The sequence below is a fragment of the Miniopterus natalensis genome, chromosome 17 (assembly GCF_054644295.1).
Source record: "Miniopterus natalensis isolate mMinNat1 chromosome 17, mMinNat1.hap1, whole genome shotgun sequence".
Classification (NCBI taxonomy): Eukaryota; Metazoa; Chordata; class Mammalia; order Chiroptera; family Miniopteridae; genus Miniopterus; species Miniopterus natalensis.
In genome coordinates this window covers 20,809,991-20,828,798 of record NC_142097.1, presented here as the reverse complement: position 1 = coordinate 20,828,798, position 18,808 = coordinate 20,809,991, and the positions used below count along the sequence as shown (strand labels likewise).

General features: G+C 52.3%; 2 protein-coding genes across 4 annotated transcripts in view; both read right to left on the bottom strand.

Moving 5' to 3' along the window:
- Positions 1–1,910: 1,910 nt before the first annotated feature.
- RASL10B (RAS like family 10 member B) lies at positions 1,911–7,170 on the bottom strand. 2 transcript variants are annotated; one of them, XM_087826563.1, is made up of 5 exons: positions 6,894–7,170; positions 6,452–6,456; positions 6,198–6,290; positions 2,663–2,787; positions 1,911–2,181 (listed from the first exon to the last, which is right to left on the bottom strand). In XM_087826563.1, the coding sequence occupies exons 1-5, from the start codon at positions 7,168–7,170 to the stop codon at positions 1,911–1,913; spliced, it is 771 nt and encodes a 256-aa protein (XP_087682689.1). The 2 variants fall into 2 exon arrangements, with proteins under 2 accessions (XP_087682689.1, XP_016062501.1); XM_016207015.2 differs by lacking the exons at positions 6,198–6,290; positions 6,452–6,456 and having other exon boundaries at positions 6,894–7,109.
- Positions 7,171–14,636: 7,466 nt separating this feature from the next.
- The window catches only part of AP2B1 (adaptor related protein complex 2 subunit beta 1), a 99,515-nt gene continuing 95,343 nt past the window's right edge, over positions 14,637–18,808 (bottom strand). For both annotated transcript variants that reach the window (XM_016207041.2, XM_016207042.2), the window contains one exon: positions 14,637–17,370. In XM_016207041.2, the coding sequence (XP_016062527.1) occupies positions 17,296–17,370 (75 nt within the window). In that variant the 3' untranslated portion in view covers positions 14,637–17,295. The remainder of the gene's footprint in view (positions 17,371–18,808) is intronic.

The window sequence follows — 18,808 nt, the reverse complement described above, 5'->3', positions numbered from 1 at the left end:
GGGAGCAGGATGCAGGGGATGAAGGGGGCAGCCCTCTTCCTTACCCTCCCAGCCACTCCAAGGTGTGGGGAAGGGGAGCCACCTCCTCTGCTTCAGAGGGAGGCTCAGAGGGCAGGTCACTTGCCCAAAGTCATGTAGCACAGCAGGGACTAGAACCAGGAGTCCGAGGTCAGGGCGGTCACTGTAGGGCTGTGCTACCCCAGTGGGCGGAGGGGGAATCAGCCGGGGGATTCATAGATTCCCTCTCACACTGGATCTGGATGATAAACTCCCCACCCACACCCCCTCCCCCAGACTCCTCTCCATCACCGCTCTGGGCTACCTGATTTCCTGGTCTATACAACGAAGCTGGGCCAGGTCGAGGCTGGGTTGTTCTGTCTGCCCCTCTTCTAACAAGGGACCTTGCTATCCTCCCATCAGGCCAGGGATGAGGGCTCAGCCCCACGGAGAATTTGGCCTGGGGGCAGGGGACATGTACCATTTCGTGCCCTCCAAGTCCCCTGGGAATTCCTCAGGCGGCTCCTGGTATCTTCATTATTTTTGTTATTTCTAAATCGGTACAAAACTGACAGTGATCAGCTCTTGTGAGGAGAGGTAGACACCGGCCAGGCAGCCGGGAAAAGTGGGGCAGAGTGCGTCAGGGCATAGGGCCAACTGGTGTTTGGACAAGAGAGCGATCCTGAGGGCCTCCATCTAGGGGTAGGAATGCAGGCATACCTCCCTCAAGCAGGGGGTCCCCATAATTCTTTTTCTGGCTCTACCCCACCCCAGATTATTCAAGGTAATCTGAGATTCAAGCAGGGAGAGTCTGGGGCATCAGACTAGGGTGGGATGGAAAAACAGAGCCTTCACTGGCACAACCTGGCCTCCCACCCCCCTACCCTGGGAACCAGCCTGCCTACCACAGCTCCCCAAACCCTTCCCCCAATCTAACAGACCACCCAAAGCAGGAAGGAACAGGGGGCTGGAACCTGGCATCATGGAAGAAAATCTATCCTTTGGGGGATTCCCTCTCCACACTCTGTCAAGAAAAAAAGTTTTAACCCAGGGGATGATCTAGCTTTGGGGTCGGGAAGGGGGTGAGGGGCACCCGGCAGGGACGGACCATCAAGTTAAGGCTGGAAGGTAGGTTGTTGTGTCTCTGGGGACTGCTGGGTGGGGAGGTCTCCCCGGACAGGGTAGAGCTCAGCTTTCTCCCCCTGACTAATCTGGGACCTCGACCCTCGGACCGACTGTGGTCCTTGGACCACCGCATCTCTCTGTCCTGCGCAGGTGGTGCTGACGGTCAGAAGGCGGGCCTCGCAAAGAAGCTGCCAGGATCTGGGACAAGGGGATGGACGAAATGAGAGCCCTGTGAACGGGGAAGGGGAAGGGGAAGGGGAAGAGGATGGGGATGGGGATGGGGATGGGGATGGGGATGGGGCGGGGGGCCAGAGGGTGGATAAGACAGCAACTGACCAAGAGCCACTTGGGCGGACGGATGGACGTGGGAGGAAGACGCGGGGCAATGACAGACACACCCTCTGGAGAAGACTGGTGGGGGACCGGCTAAGGCAACACCTCCACATCCCCACCGTTTCCTGCGCTCACCCCAATCCCCAAAGGCCGTGGCGCCCCTTGGGGCCAGGCCGGGTACTGCATTAACTACAGCCCTAAAGGAGGCCTTCCCGGGAAGACAGATGCGGGAGCCTGGAGGCCGGCGGTCGCGGGGAGGCTCCCTCTCGCCCTCTGCCTCTCACCGCCAGGTGCGCGGCTGCGGGGGTGTTTCAGGCCCGCGCCGTAGGAGTTCTGTTCCCGCCGCTCGCCGCTCGGGCCCGCAGCCCCGCGAGGGGCCGTCCGGGCGCGGGGGGCGGGCGCGGGGGGGCGGGTCCGAGCCTCAGCCCGCGGGCGCCGGGCGGGCGGTGGGCGCCTCACATGACAGCGCAGCGGTTGCGGCGCAGCGCGCCCTGGAAGCGCAGAGCAGCGTGCACGTGCTTGCAGCGGGCGCAGCCGACGCTCTTGAGCAGCTCGCTGAAGAGCAGCAGGATGTGCCAGTTGTACTTGGCCGAGCACTCCACGTAGCCACACTTCCAGGTCTTGCGCACCAGGTGTGACACGTTCCAGCGCGGGATCACGCGTCCGCGCTGCAGGTCCCGCTTATTGCCCACGATGATGATGGGCGTCTCCGAGGTGCCAATCACCCTGGGGGCGAGGTGGGGCTTTCAGAACTCCACCAGTGTCCAAGCCACTGGGCTTCAATGAGGGCAGGCTGTGCCCGGTCAGTAATAGCACTACACCACCTGTTCCAGGCGCAGGGCTTAGCTCTGGAGGTACATTATATTCTCTAATCTGCACAACTGATCCAAAAGGGGGGTACTATTGTTATCCCCACTTGACAGGGGAGGAACCTGAGCCTTACATGTTCACTGGCCTGAAGTCATTCAGCAGAGTGGCCCTGGCAGTCTTGCCCCAGAGCCCCTGATCTAACCACTGCACTAGACTAGCCACCCCATCGTAAGGGTCCCAAAAGGAGTTAACAGAAATGGGGACAAAGTGTCCTGAGTGCGTGCGTGTTTGAGTGTAGGTGCGGGAACTGCCTCCCCCCACTGTACTGTTTTCATGGGCACTGGCTAGCACTGGGGCATCCACTGAGGTAGCAATGGACTGTATCCTGGACCCTCACCTTGTCTCTAGGATCTGCTGGCGGATGGTCTTGACGTACTCAAAACTGTCAAAGCAGCAGATGTCGTAGACCAGGATGTAGGCGTGGACGCTCCGGAGTCCCCTGCAGCAGGCATCGGCCCACTCCTGCAAGACCCCAGTTAGTGCCAAGGTTAGAGCGGCCATGAGGGTTCCCCTTGCCCCCAGCCACCTCCAGCCACAGGTTGACAGCACTCTCACCTGCCACTGCACCCTAAGCCTTCCACACCCATGCAACCCTAGGAAACCAGAGCCAGTGCAGAATGGAGCTCAGTGCTGTGGCTTCCCCATCCCAAGCTAGGATAGGGCAGGTCACACTGCACAGCCCTTGCAAATCTAGAGCTGGGATCTGCCTTGTCCCATTTTGTCCCCCAATCCATCATCCATCCGTCCATCCATCCATCCATCCTTGTTCAAGTACATTTATTAAGTGTCTCTAAGAGCCCACCCCTGAACTAGCTGTTGGACCTACTGAAAAAGTCTCTATCTTCTCAGGCTCAGCTCAAATGCCTCCTTCAAGAAGCTTTCCTACAAGCAGGGGACTACTCCTTTCATCTCCTGTGGTTATAGCTGTTTCCATCCCCAGCTCCTCACTTCTGCTGTGAGCTCCTGAGAGAGCCAGAGCCAAACCAAGATCATCTTTACATACCTCCTCCCCACTCAGTGCCTTGCTCTGTGTCGGCTCTCAGCAGGCTCCTTAAGGGCACCGCCTAACCTGTGAGCTCTCCATGGTCCTGAACCCCACCTGGTCCGTGCTGGGATCAATGCAACTCCTGCCTGTAACACTGTCCTTAGATTGCTGCCTGATGTGCCCTTTCTGTCGGTTCCACTCTGCTCAGAAGAAAAGACTGAGACTGGATGCAGAGTGGGGGCTGATGTAGGGCCCAGGGCAGCTCTAGGGAGCCGGGACTTCCTGAATGCTTGTGGCAAATTCTCAGGGTGGGGTTGCAGCTGAAGATGAATAGACCCCTGGAAAGGCTGAGTGCACTAAAGAGAAGGTTCCTTAAGAATTAATGAGCTAATTAACTTGCCAGCAGATGGCAATTGCAAGAGCAGTTGAAGGGAGCCAGTGTGTGGAAAGAAGGTGGTCTCTGAAGTTGGGGGAGGGAGAGACCTCCAAAGCCAAGGGGAACCAGGGTCTTCTCCTTTGAGGGGCCAGGCAAAAGATGAGACAGAGGTGCAGGTATGTCTCCTGTGCCAGCCTGAGTTGAGCTGGGGCAAAGACCAGGCATGAAGGACGACTACAGCTAGTCCTCCACCTCGGAGAAGGAATGAAAAGGAAAGACTTTGGTGGCACTGGTAGAGAGTTGCGCCTGACTCCAGAAAGGCACTTCCCAACTCAAAGGCTGAGAAGCTGCTGCAGTGATTTCCCCAGGGAGATGATGTGGCATCTTTTCTTTGTGCTGAGTTTTAACTTTGGTGCAGGGGGAAGACGCTGAGGACAAATCTAACAGGGTAGAAAACCATTAACTGGCGTCTTGGACCAGGGAAAACAGCATTCCCCTGGACACAGTGAGCTCCAGGAGCGGAGGACCTACATTTGAACACGGCTTCTCCCCCAACCCACATAGGAGTGGAGATTAGTGGGAAGTGGGAGGAATGGGGAAACAGGCACTGAGGCTCCCTCCCTCTTCCAGCTCTCTGCTGGGAAGAGGGAACAGCTGCCAGCCTTCCAGGGTGACAGCCCCACCTCTTCCACCTCTTCCCCAACGTGCTGCCTCCTCCAGGCTGCCTCCCACCCACTTCTCTCTGGAGGCTCCTAAAAGGGAGAGGAGGAAGGCTCCCAATTGGCTGGCTTGTCCCTTCACCCCCGATTGAAGAGAGGGAACAAGAAAGCTCAGCTTCCCTTCCAGCTTGCTTTACAAAGGGTTCCAGGTTGTAAAGGGCTGTCTTGGGACCATGTCAAAACATGAAAAGGAGCGATGGAAATTGAGTTCAGTTCCAAGAACATAGGAGGTGAGAGAGGTTCAACACCTGGGTCTCAACCGTGCATTTGCTAATCACTCCCTTGGTGGGCCACATGCGCCCTCCAACTTCAGCTTCCTTCACTGATAGGAGGAGAGGGGGCTGTGGAAGGAACAACTAAGGCTCAGACCCAGGAAACACCACTCTCCTGGGCTGAATTTCATCTGGAATTGGGGAAGAATGTAATTTTATTCTATTTTCAGGTGGTGGCCATCAGGATACTTGGGTTTTATATTTGATCTTTGAGGCTTCCTGGGTCTCTTCTCAGTACTTCCTTGCTCAAAGTCCCCTTTCCTGTGCTCCAGGAGTAAAGTCTTGGACATCCTGCAGAGTCCAAAACTTGGGTTCAATCAGAAAGAAAAAGGCCAACAATCCAATAGAAAGATGGGCAAAGGGCATTAATAGTTGTCAGAAAAAGAAATACAAAGGCCCTTAAACATCCAACTTTACTCATAATCAGAGATGCAAATAAAAACTACACGGAGACTATCAAATCTCATTGATCAGATTATTAAAATCCTAAAGTTTGACAATACACTCTGATGGTAAGGCTTTGGGGAGCCCTGGCCGGGTAGCTCAGTTGGTTAGAGCATCGTCATGCTCGTCATGATACGCCAAGGTTGTGGGTTCGATCGTAGTCAGGGCACACACAAGAAGCAACCAATGAATGCATCAGTAAGTGGAACAACAAACTGATGTTTCTCTCTCTCTCTCTCTCCCCCTTCCAATTTCTCATTCAAATCAAATTTTTAAAAAAGGCTTTGGGAAAACAGCACTCATGTATACTGCAACTTTACAGACAGGGAGGGGACTCTGACACCTTCCAAACTCCAGATGCATTTACCCTTGAGCTAAACAATGCCTTTCCAGAAATCCATCCCACTGATATACCTCCCTATGTACTAAATGGCTGTGTACGAGGCTACTCACTGTGGCACTATTTGAAATAGCAAAAGATTGGAAACAACCCATTGTCCAACATTTGGGGAACTCCCTAGTACATCTCTCCAAAGGACTATGGCATAATCATAAAAAAATAATGAAGATGACCTCCTCTAGATACTGACATGGAAAGACCTTCAGGTTATAATGTTAAATCAAAAAAACAAGGTGCAGAACAGTTGGGTTTTTTTAATGTAAGAAAGGGAGTGGGATAAGAATACATTTTCTTAGTTGTGCAAAGAAACACTGAAAGCGTGAATAAAAAACAATGAGAATGGCCTTAGAGAGTGGAGCAATGATCAGGGTGAACACAGTCATAAAAAACAGGCAGGTGTGGGACTGAGATTTCTCTGGGTGTACCTTTTTACCAAGTTTGGACTTTTAAATTGTGTCTTACCTACACCAAACTTGAAATTAAATTAAAATTAAGTACACAACGAAATGGGAAAAGCTCAATGTGCAGGCCTGGAGTGAGATCTGAGACTCAGGCTACTGTTAAAGTCTCCTTTGGAGAACTAGGTCCTGACCCCAGACCCACCGCCCTGACCTCGCTGTTCCCAAGGGGTGGATGCGTGGATCAGGCTTTTGTCGTTGGTGCCGATACCCTGCACCTGGGATGGCAGAAACACGTGTCCTTGAGGTTGGGCCAAGGCCCTCCTGCCCGAGTTTGCTGAGACAGTGCTGAGCACGGGTCCTTCCCCAGCCTCTACCCAAGAGATTGCTGTATTTGCACAATTCCAACTGGCCAATCCACGGCCCCTGTCTTCCTGTCTCCACCACTGTGCCTATTCTTCTGAGCAAAACCTCTGCACACTCTGGTTAGGGGCTGACTTCGGTGAGCAGATGTATCTTAGAGCTCAGCTACCCCCTCTCAAGCCAGAGGCAGAGAGAAGGGAGGAGGACTTGGTTCCTGCGAGCCTGGGGAAGGAGCACTGTCAGCCAGGGCAGAGCATCACTTAAGAGAAAAGGCCCTTGGGCAAGAGACCTGTCTCTGAGAACACACTTTTCCCAGGTCCTGGCCTTTTTTTCCACTGTCTCTTCTACAGACCATTCTACCCCAGTGCCCAGTACAGAGCTTGGCACACATTAAAACACTCACCAAATATTTGTAGAATAAACCAGCACACAAATGAATGGATTCCTGGTAGGGCTCTACTCTAAGCCCGGTGGCCCCTGGTGCAGCGCAGAGCTCTCCAAGCCAGCGGTGGAGGCCGGGCAACAGGGCCAGAGCCTGGAGAGGGCTGGAGTCCAGCCTCTCCTCTGCCCCTCCGCTCCCACACTGCCCCCTGCCCCGTGGGCCCTCCTACCTGCAGCGTGTTGACAGGGAAGGCGCTGATGGGCGGGAAGTCGAGGATCTGGAGGTCGTGCACATGGCCGTTCATGACGACAGCAGGCAGGTAGAGGCGGCGGGCGGTGGTGGGCACGCAGACCTCGCTGAACTCGTTGTACAGGAACTGGCGCACAATGGCACTCTTGCCCACGCCTCGCGCCCCCAGCACGGCCACCCGGTAGGTGGAGACCATGCCTCTCGCCCCGCGCCGCCACCGCGTCCTCGCCGCTGCCTGGGGCTCCCCCGGGCTGCATATTCCAGGGGCTGGGGGCTCAGCCACCGTCAGGACCAATCATCGCTGCCCCTGCCCGCCCTGGGCCCTCTGTGGCCTCCACCTGGACTGTGGGGACAAGAGGTGCGCTTGGTGGGCTGGCTTCAGGGTCTCTGCTGAAGCTTTTACTGCCACTCAGAATGCCTTCCCTTGCCCAGAACCCCTATCTCGAGAATCTACCGAAATCCTCTCCATCTTTCCTTCATTTGTTCCCTTCGCTCCCACCAGAGGGAAATCAACCTTTCGTGACCTGTATTATGACCTGACTTTTGGCCAACCGAGGCAGGGTGCAGAGCAGGGAAATGAGCACTACAGCCCAGCTCCCCACAGAGCCCAGGACATGCCTGGGTCTCCTCCTCAGGGCGAGACTAGGCCAGTGCGCCTCAGTGGAGGCACTCCTGGCATTCCTTAGAGGGAGAATTCTTCATTGGGCAAGACTGTTGGCACACTGTAGGAAGTTTTACATCCCCAGCGGCCAGCATCAGCAGCCTCCAGTCACAGTGACGACCCAAAATGCCCCCCCCATTTCCAAATGCCCCCATTGAGAACCCCTGAACGAGATGACCACTTGGCTCTGGAGGGCAACACTTGTTGAGCACTAACTCTGCGTGCCCACAAGGTTATCCCCAGTGGAACACAATATCCCTAAGGGATAGGTATTCCCACTTTAGAGAGAAGGCCCAGAGGGAGTAAGAAATGTACCCAAAGTCACGCAGCTGGGAATGCCAACTACTCCTTTCTACAATGTCACAGTACTTCCAACTTCCAGCTGGTAATGCCTACTGGACAAGGACTGTGTCTGATTCTCTGGCAACCCGTGTTCAAAGGGCTTGGCACACAGCAGGTGTGCTAGCAGCCAGGAAAGGGCTGCTACAAGGTTGGACCTTGCCATGGATTCATTAGCTCCTTGCTTGCTCAGTTTCAGTAACTTTGGAGCTTGGGCATAACCTCAGCTATGTTTTCTAGCTGTGGGTCAGTGGGCGAATCACCTGCCCAATCTGAGCCATGCTCTTTACATATATTAAATGGGTCAATCACCCCTACTTTGGAGATAATCTATGTAAATCTCTTAGCTAGGTGCCTTCTCTTTTGGGGGAGGATGGTGACCAGGGAGGTTGCTACACGCTTGAGACCTCCTGGTTGGGGACTATTCCCAGGAAGGACAACACCAGTGCCTGCTAAGCGGGTCCAGGGCAGATGGGTTTGCTGGATTTGGATAGGGCCGTGCTTTACGGGTTGTGTGTATGTTTTCTGTGCGGATGCACGTTCTTTCCACACATGCACAGCTGAATGTACCTCAGTCTGTCCTAGTTCAGAAGACCTAACCCATTAGGTATATGTACCAACAGCATAGCAAATAAAGGGCAGAATTTGGAGTGAGACCCACCAGGGTTGATTTCCCAGGTCTGCTGTTCACCTCAAGTGTGACCTTGGGCAAGAAACTTCAGAGGTGTGGTGAGGTTGTACAGGTAATTCCTGGTGCCTGGCACAGAGCAGGTGTTCAACGAAGTGGTCATGGTTATGTACAGGGGTCCTTCTTTCACCTAAGGTTGCTAGGAACTCCTAGCAATTCTGGGATGGGTCACTATTCACTTTTGCTCACATACATGTTTTGTGTGCATGCGTGTGTGACTCTTTCCCCCATTTTATTGAAGGTAAAAACAAGAACCAAAAAACCCCACAGAGACTTAGGAAAGCGAAGACCACAGAGCCAGTTGAGTTGTCAACTAAGACTAGGACCCGGATCTCCTTCCTGCCCCATGTGGTGTCCTCTCCTCAACAGGTGCTTATGGGCTCCCAACTGGGGTAAGGACCAGTCCCTCCTCCCTATAAGCCCCTCCAGGCCCTGGGTCCCTCAGGCGTCCCTGGACACTGTCAGACTGGCAGAGAGCCTCTGCTGGGTTAATTACATAACCAGTCCGAGCAGTGGGGAGGGGGACATCCTAGGCAAGGAAAAGAGGGCAAGGAGTCCAAGAGTCCTCTGCCTCTCTGGGTGTGGCAACTTAGATGTATCTAGGATGAACCCTACCTGCATATTCTCCTGGACAACACGCTCCCTGACCAGAAATCAGTCTTTTTGGGGGGAACAACGGAAATGAAAGCAGGGCACAGTGCTAGAGCCAGGGAGGGGTGCAAGAGAGGCCCCCAGGCCGGGGCAGCCTCCTGGAACTCACCAGGCCAACGTGTGGCCCTGCCCCTGACTCAGAGGTGACCGGTGCCCCCTCCTTCTTCCCAGGCAGGGGTCCTGGGTCTAAGTGTCTATTAATCCAACATAGCCAGCAGGGTGGGGGTGAAAGGGGGCTGTCCAGGGAAGCTGGGCCCGGCCCCTGAGCGCTCCCTCCCCAAGGCCTGCGCTCTGCAGTGAGTCTGCAGACAGCGCTCGGCAAAAGCCTGGGGACACACACAGGGGCCAAAGCCTGCTTCTTGCCCTCTCCCCTCGGCCTGGACACCGAAGTCTCTGCCCCACACTGAGGACCGGGCCTTTTCGGTCCCGCGGGCCGAGTCGCACGTCTGCCCGCTGTTTGTCCCCACCACGTTCATGTGGGAGTGGGTGGGTGGCTGGGTGGGGGCTTCGAAGGATGCTGGGTTACCTATGACCTGATTGGTAGGAGTTTAGGGGGGGGATGCGAGAGCCCAGCTTGCTCTCCGCCTCCAGCACCTGGCAGGCACCCCCACCCCCCAGCGCTGGCTCTCACGTGGCCGCCCGAGCCGCTTCCCCGCCAGCCCGCCGGCCCCCTCCTCCCTCCTCGCCCAGCCCCGGGCGCCCCGGCCGCTCCCGCTCACCCACCCCGACCCCGCGCCCCCAGCCCGACTCGGCGCCTGCCCCGCCCGCGCCCCCTCCTCCCGCCGCTTACCCGGGGCCGTCCTAGCTGCCCCCAGCCCGGGCCAGCCGGCGGGGCCGCGCTCCCCCCGGGCTCCGCGCTGCCCCCGGCTCCCCGGCCCGGGGGGAGAGAGGAGGGGGCCCCGGCTGCCCTGTCGAGGCGGGCTCAGCGGCGGGCGCGGGGGGCAGGCGCGGGCACCGAGGGGGCAGCACCTCCAGCCCGGGCTCTCCCTCCGGAGCGTGCCGCCCGCTAGCGCTGGAAGGAGGGAGGGGGAGGAGGGTACACGGGGCGGGGCTGGGGGGGGCTGCTGGCATTCCGCTGGGTCCCTGAGCCCGACACATTCACTGGGGCGACCCTGGACGAATTCTCGAATCCCCGGACGCGACCTTCACCCCCTTCGGACTCTCCTTGCGATATTTTTGGTCTAACCTGGAGGAGTGGGAGGAAGGGACCAGAGAGGCCCTGGTGCCTTGTGCTTCACTCCAGGCCAGGCTAGCTCAGACCAAAGCTGCTCTGCTTCCAATGAATGACCTCTACAACCCTAAAAACGACTGCTCCCCTCTCCTCCCCAGGCTGGGAGATACCAGGGCTTGAGGGCAGACTCCCCCCTGTACTCTAAAACAATCGTCACCGGCGTCATTCATCATCAGTAGCTAACATAGATGCGCACCTAGTAAGTGCCAAAGTGCTCTGAGCTTTGCCTGTATCCTCAAATGTCACCCTCACAATGCTATGGGGTAGAGCCTGCTTCTCCTGTTTTACAGATGAGACAGCCGAGGCCGAGAGAGGCTGAGTAACTTGTCTTAATGAAGTGCGAATTGTGGAATATAAGGTTGGGAGTTCCCCGCTGGGCAGCCGCTGACGAGCTTGGGATGGGGCTCGCAGGCCAGCGGGTGACCAGAGCTGCCAGGCAGCGCTGATCTGCACTGTGCGCCAAGCCAAGGCTCGCAGGGACTGCGGAGGGAGTGGACCACCTCGGCAGGGGAGCCAGTGGAGGCGACTTTCAGGGAAGGAGCCTCAAAAGCAATGGGCTGGGGGTGGCAGGGTGGGGGATGTTGTGGCCAAGGAGGGCTTGTAGGTGAGAGCAATTACAGAGGCCTGAAAGTGAGTCTGGGAACCAGACCTGCACCCAGCATGGTGAGGGAGAGGAGGCTAAGTTGGTTGAGGTGAGGCCACAAAAGCCTTGATTGCTGGGTAAAGAGTTTGGATCCAGCCCTGTGCTGGATGGAAAGCCATTGAAGGGTTTTGAAGCAGGGTAGTGACCTGGTCACAGTTGTATTTTAGATGCCTGGAGGGGTGCGAGGAGGGGGGAAGCTCTGAAACATGTTTTTACTTCTGGGACCCGGCATGCCCCACGACTTTCTATTACTTGTGGGCCATGGTTTCCTCACGGAACCCAGTTTTCCTCTTTTTCGGCTCTGCATTTTGGGCACCTTCCCAATTGCTCCCTCCTTTCTCCTGTCCAGACAGAAAGCATAGTGGTAATGAGCCAGAGTTCACAATCAGCCAGATCTGGATTTAAATCCTGGCCTTACCACTTACTATCAGACTGAAGGCAAATAACTTGAACTCTCCAAACTCTGGTTGTCTTATTTGTAAAATGGGGGATGTGATTCCCACACCAAAAATGAGCTGCGTTGAGTCAAGTCCTTAAGGCAGCACTTGGCATGTAGGAAGTTTCAATGTGTGGCCTTTATTTTCCCTTTTGTCTTTTAGAGACACACAGCCATTCATAGAGGAGCTTGAACACCACCTTGGGAAAGTTTCATTTATTCTGGGTGGGCTCCCAAGGGGTTTGCGTGGGAGTAGGAGAAAGTTCACAGCAGCAGCTGAAAGCAAACACAGGGCAGAGAAGCATACGGCTTCCTCTTGGAGTGCCATTTTTGGGTGGAAAAGCGCAGATTTACTGGCCCCATGAGATCACAGTGGTCACCGAGTGCCTCCTAACTTAATTAAATCAACCAGGGCACTATCTATCCCGCCAGTGTATCTGAGAATCTTTAATCCTTACTCTCTGGAGGATCCTAAGCTTTATGCCTACTCCCCCGGGCCATGACTCTTCATTCTGGTTCTATTTCAGACCAAGTGGACTAGAAATAAGGAACTGAGCAATGCTCACACCCACACGTTGGGGCCAGTCTTCTCCAAAGCTTCTCGACTTTGGAGTATAACTAGGTTATACTAGGGAAATACAGAGCCACAGGTTAATTATGGAGCCTCATACAGGCCTCCAGTGGTAGGTCATTTAAAGCATTGTACACACACGCGCGTGCGCACACACACAGTATTAACATAAAATGCAAAATTTGCCTGCATTTAGGATTCAGTTAAGTTATTTTGGTTTGCTGAGAGTCACTTTGGGCTAAGAATGTACACCCAGGGGCCTGTTCACCATCATTAGGATTACCTCGGTGAGAGTTTGAGAGGAGCTGCCCTCGGTTCTGTCTGACCTTAAGCCTCATGTGGCTCTGGTTCAGCTGAGGACACCAGACAGCTGAGGTGCAAGCTCAGGCTCCATGGGAGATGTGTGGGCCCACCCGCAGTGTCTGAGGCCCAGGCAGAGTGGGACAGAAAAGACAACCCAAACCTGCCTCCTCTGCCCGTTCTATCATCGCCGAGGACCCCACTGGCTTCCAGAGGCTGTTCAGCCGTATCCTGGAGCCTCTGACCATAAGAGGAGAGTGAATGAAACGAGGGAAAGGCAGAGGCTAGATATGAACATCATTCTCCATCACCTACACAGTGGGGGCTGGGGCGGGGGGGGGAGGGGGCAGTCCTGTCTCAAAAGGATACTTGGGGACATTAAGTCCACCTGGGTCTCATAAGCCTCTGAATTAGCTTTTTGCCCTTGGCAGCAACAAGGATGGTGGGGCAAAAGCTAAATGAGAAACTGAAATGGCAATTTGGAGCCAACTTGGGAACTTCAAGAAACATCCTTGTTGCTAATAACATGTCTGGGGGCTGGTTGGAATTCTAGGATTAGTGTTCAAGAGATAGAAATGGGTAACAACGGGGGAGGTGTGATCTCTCCCAAGTGCCACACCAGGTATTAAAATAAACAGGCTCTTGCCTCCTGGAGCTGAGGGTGGCAGGGAAAAGAAATCTGGGTCCCAGCAAAATCAGAAAAAGCATCAATGTGTGAAGTGGGAGTAGGAAGGCTAACCTGGGAGTCCTCAGCATCCCCAAGCTCTCCGTATTTCAGAGTTGCCACTTTGGGGGCAGAGAAGGGTCATGCAGTCTCAGGTGGGTCTGGAACCAGTGCCCTGTGTTTGGAGACTGAACATACCGCTATCTTGGGGGCTTAGCAAGGTTGGCTGTTGGCCTGGTGGCTGAGTGCAGAGGAGGAAAGGACCTGTAAGGGAACCTTCAGTGGAATGAAGGGGGATGCTGTAGCGCAGCTGTAAGGACACAGGGAGTCGGAAGACATGGCTTTGCTGCATCTCAGGAAAAATGAAAATACTCAATTCACGGGATGATCAGGTATCATGAACATAAAAGTGCCTTTACTGTTTTTCAACTGCCACAAAAACTTGAGCATCACTATAGAAGAGGAAATAGTCTCTCTCTGGCCCCTGGTGCACATTAGAAACACTTGGGGAGTTTTGTAAAATGCAGATTCCCCCAGTCCCCACCCCAGCCTGGCTGAACAGAATCATCAGTCTTTTATGAAAGCTCTCCGGTGATGTATCAATGTGCACCCAAGAGTTTAGAGCCTCTGCCCTAAGGATTCTCTTGGCCCCAACTGACATGCTTACCTGGTGAACCCAATTAGATCTCAGTAAGGCCCATCCCACTTTGTATCTTTGACCCTGAACCTCAACAAAGACCCACCCTGACCCCACTCCTCCCCAAGTATTATTCCTATTACAGTTGGGGATAACTGCTGCCCAGCAAGAGACAGCCAAAAAGTTCCTAGCTGCCAAAGGCAGTTCGTTCATGGTGTTTGCAGCCAAGCAATAAAAGCAGTTTTTATTCTAAGCACCTAAGTGCCAAGCACTAACCGTGCTTACCTGCACTAAGTCAACTGGTGGAGAGGTTCAGGGACTAGTCCAAGGGCATCTTAGTGATGGATCCCTCTGCCTCTTTCCCCTACTCCAGGCTGTGGCTCATCAGAACCTGTGGGTGGTGCCTCTATCTTGACAACACCTGGGTCACGTCCCCCCAGTGACACACATGCAGGTGACTTAAACTCCTTGGGAAGCTTGCTTTTCAGCAGCATTAATTCTACTCTCTTGGGAACATGCAGGCCAAGTCCAGTCTGAAAGCCCTTTATAAACTGAGGGATTAGTGAAATGTCCACAGTAATAGGAAACTGATGAGCTCTGTCTGCTGTGCTCCTTCCGCCCATGGGACCATCTGCCTGGAGCTCCAGCAAGGGATCTGCCGGGGAAGACAGGGTGGCTCCTTCTGGTGGGGCAGTGATGGTGGTATGGGGCTTGGTTAACAGGAGCCTCTGGGATTTCTCCTCAGGCCAATCTTGATTTCATCTGGCTAAATCCCTGGGAGGGTTAGGGCAGGCAACGTAAAGTTCTAATAGTGTGGTTATCAATGCCCTATCCCTCCCTGGCCAGCTGCGTTGTCCTACAGTGTCAGTTCTGAGAACAAAGTACATACACCACGAATGTCATTTTGTGTAAATGAAGTTTATTGAGGAAGACACAAGGTCAAGCTTCCCTCAACCCCCACCCTCCCCAAGATCAGATCCCAACATTTATCCCTCCCCCCTCCCCATTTCTCTCCAGAGTCCCAAGCTTCACAACACAGACACACAGAACAGGCTTGGGCGAGGACAGACACTCAGGGAATCTCTGACCAGCAAAAGAGTTCTGGCTGTGTGTGCGCTTCCCGTGCCCTTTATGTGACACCAACTGACTTGGCAAAGACATACGGAGGCAGAGGGGAGGGAAACGCAGGGCCATCTCATTCCATTTCCCCAATTCAGCCAAGCTTGAAATAGGCCAAAAGGGAAGCACTGGTGGAGGCAATAGGTGCTGACTCTTCAGGAGACAGGTCCTTTTCTGTGGAGCAGAATCCCTCCCTAAGTGCTGGGGAGCACAGGAGGCAGCCTCCCCAAGGGGCGAGTTTCCAGATTGGCTTGGTCAGGTCAGCCGAGAGCAGCAGTTGTTACCATCACTGCTGGGGAGGCTGAGAGAAGCCGTTTCAGGGGCGGAGGAACATATCCTAATACAAAATTGTTTTCTGTTTGCTTACCCCAACACACTCCTCCTTTTGGAACTACAATTTGCTTTGAGATGATAACACTATTTGTAGTGTGAACCTTCACTGCTTGTATCCAACTGACTCTGACTGATTTCCCAACCAGGAACTTCATCCACGTGCTTTTCCGCCCCACACACCACCAACCCACCCACCTCCCACACACAACCCTTACTTCCTATTCTCCGTGTGCCTGCGGGGCGGTGAGCGCAGGACACAGTTCCTTTCCCCAACTGCAGCAATTCTTCTCTTGGAGATTCTCAAGGTTTAAGAAACTGCTTTGGGGGACTCACTCCCCCAAGCTTTGCAAATGGTATAAATCGGGGTCATTTCAGATATGGCAGGACTGGGGGGCAGTTTCTGCTCTTGTTGTCTCTATGTTTCCTCCTCTGGGACTCACTCGTAGGTCTGAGTCCAATATCAGGCCTTTGGACCCCAAAGTGTCTCTGATTTGAGTAGGGACAGCTGAGAAACAGTCTTGGTCGTGGACCCTGAATACTGGGTGCCAAGGCAATGCAACAAGTGCCCACAGATGAAACGGAGTGAACACTGCTAAATAGACTGGTGTTTTGGGCATGAAGCAATCGTTGATAAATCACACCCAATGTGTTCAGCAAGGGGATTTCACATCTCCCTAGCTTTTGAGAGATGACAAGAACTGCTTGCCCCTCTGAGATGATCTCAATTGCCTTGGAGCCTAAACAACACAAGTAAAGAGCAGATCAGAGAGCTGCAGGGATAAAGGGAATCCGTGACACCTCTAAGCTCACTTCATCTCTGTGCCCACCCTGTTGGCTTCAAGAACAGCGCCAGGACCTTATGGGAAACATTAGCTACCTCTTCATTCAGGCATCTGGATTTACCTTCAAGTGACTGAAAGGATACTCTGCTGCCACCTGATGCCAATGAATGAAGTGCCAAAATCAGTATGGAATATGAGAAAAGCCATAAAGAAGCAGGCACAGAAAAGGCACGAGGAAGGCATTGAGGGAAAAAAAAAGACACTACTGCAGTGAAAACAACATTGATGGGGATTTAGGAGACCCAGTCCCTCAGCTCTGCTACTGAACAGCTAACAGGCCTCAGGAAATAATACCCTTTTTACCTTTTACTGTTTTCTTTTTTAGAAAACCAGGGTTGGGTAAGTTATTAATTAAAGTCTGTTTCAACTCTAAAAGTATGAGTTTTAGATCTGAAATGGACCTGAGAAGTAAACCAAATAAAGGGTGGGGGGTAGGGGAAAGGCCTTTTGGTTCCTATTTCCCATCTCTACTCAAATTCCTTAATAGTTTTATTAATGGGTCAGAGCAGGGGAAAGGAATGTAGTAAGTTCTAATTTCTCTCAACCTTGGTACTGATGGGCCCTATTCCTGCACCCTAAGCAGCATTCAAGGAAGACCACTATTCCCAACTGTAGAGCAATCAAATGAGATGATAATGCAGGGCAGGGGAATCTCAAGGAAATGGAGTTTGCTGGAAAGGAAAAAAAGTGACAATCCAATTGACTAGGAACAAGGCTGTCACAAATAAGAAAACCCCTAACAGGGCGGGCAAGAAACCGTGTCCCTTCCTCCAGGACTGCGCAGGGAAATGACAGTCCGTTGTTTTAACACTTTCTAACAATGATTACATTGCTCCCTCAATTTCTCATATGTACAAAAATATAAAACAATAAAGTGCAATTTATGTTTCAGTGACACTTTTCCTTGCTTTAATATTTTTTGTCTTTTTCTGCTTTTGAAATGAGTTCTCAATTACAAAATATCAACCTACGCTCAACATTGCCAGCCATTTGCCCGGTATGGAGAAGCCCACAAGTAAGGACAGACAGCAGCAGCAGGTGGCAAAAGGTGGGGAGTGATTGAAGCAGTGGTTACAAACGTTCACAGGAAGTTAACACTATCCAACAGGTTGCGCCCTAATTTAGCACAGGTTAGACTAGTCACTACCTTGGTGGGTGGCCTCAGTGAATTTAGGTTCAGATTCTACACGACAACACAATTTCTTCCAGTTATGAGTTCTTGGCTTGCACTGATCACAGGATGGCCGGAGGGCACTGGAGTAGTCTATTAGTTTTTCAAAATGCTGTCATAGACCTGATAGATGTACTGAGAGACTTCAGGGGCTCTACACTTCAGCGACAGCTGTTGGGAGGAAAAGGAGAAGATTAGCATGGAGACTGGCATTAACTCGAAAGGTAGCCAAGAATTCAATTTAAGAAAACCTCTTTCTGATACAGTGGGAGAGGAGCTCTATCACTTAGTAGTCAAAGATCATTAGTAGGTACTGTATTATGGGTTTTAGAATCTCAATTTATTCAATGACAGGCTATGCTGTGTTTCCACCTATATTCTACATGGGTCAGTGAGGTTAGGAAATATTACATACTAAAAACATCAAAGTCTCTGTAGGGGAACAGCTGCTCCAATGCTTTACTAAGCGTCACAGGGATTATTTCCCAAATAAAAAGGGAAAGGCTAAAGCCTTAACTTGCTGGTGGTCATTTCAGCTGTCTGCTTCTCAGACCCACAGGGATGCTTATCTCAGTCCCAGTACAGGAGGCTGTACAATCAAGTAAAATAGAAGTATCAGCTGGCCAAGCCCAAGGTACTAGTACTTTCTGCATTATATCGAGCAGAGCACACACACTGTCATGGAGGGAAAATGAGAATTATCACAAAAAAGACATTTACTTAACAACCGGAGAGCAATTCATGCCAACAGCTTAATCTTATTTTCTGCCTCTTTTAGAAGGCAAATCAGATACTTCTGATACCACTCTACTTCTCTATCATCACCTCTTCCAGTCTAACAATTAACAAATTAAAATGAAAATATTAAAAGATTTCAATGTTGAACACTGAAATTTTCACTTCATTGATCAACAAGCACAAAATTTAAACCCAGATTTGGACTCAATCGTATTAGCTCAGGCAAAATATTAGTAATACAATAGTGGAAGCAGGCAAATTGCATTTAGAACCAGAAAATTTCATATTTGCTTTCTGTATTGCTGACACCACTGCTCTTATCTATTAGGGCAGATCAACAAAAGTTGTCTTTAATGATGTATCACCATGACATTTTAGATCATTTTGCCTCTTCATTCTCTCATTAGAGACTCTAGATGAGTTAACAGTATAAAAGGTGAGAATATTTTTGTCAAAAATGTGAAGAAGATACTGGTCAACCCCTGAACTTGGAAGAAACTCACATCCTCAAAACTTAAAGTGATTTTCCACCTCCTTTGCCATGCTGGCACCTGTGAGAAAGCTTGTGGCGAAGGGGGGCCAAAAAAAAAAAAAAAGAGGCTGGTTTTGAGGTTTACCCTTGCTGCACCCACCCTGTAGAAGATAAAGTCGTGAGTGCTGCCAATTTTGAGCAGTTTCTTCAGAAGAGAATCAAAATGAACAGAAAAGCTGGGAATCTCAGTGGAGGGGTTGTAACCATTGAAAGCGGCAAGAGCAAGATCAATTGAACCTGCAACGTTTTGGTTTACAGTACGACGCTCCAGCTAACTGAGCGCTCGGCCAGGGCATAAACACACCTTTTTAATGAAATACAGTAAGGATTGGGGTGGGG

What these genes read in the sequence shown, in the direction of transcription:
- RASL10B (XM_087826563.1), bottom strand. Translation starts at nt 7,170, where the DNA reads ATGCAGCCCGGGGGAGCCCCAGGCAGCGGCGAGGACGCGGTGGCGGCG. An exon ending in ACGTGTTTCTGCCATCCCAG is followed by an intron (nt 2,788 to 6,197) that starts GTGCAGGGTATC and finishes GGGGTCTTGCAG; the next exon opens with GAGTGGGCCGATGCCTGCTG. An exon ending in CAGCAGATCCTAGAGACAAG is followed by an intron (nt 2,182 to 2,662) that starts GTGAGGGTCCAG and finishes CCTCGCCCCCAG; the next exon opens with GGTGATTGGCACCTCGGAGA.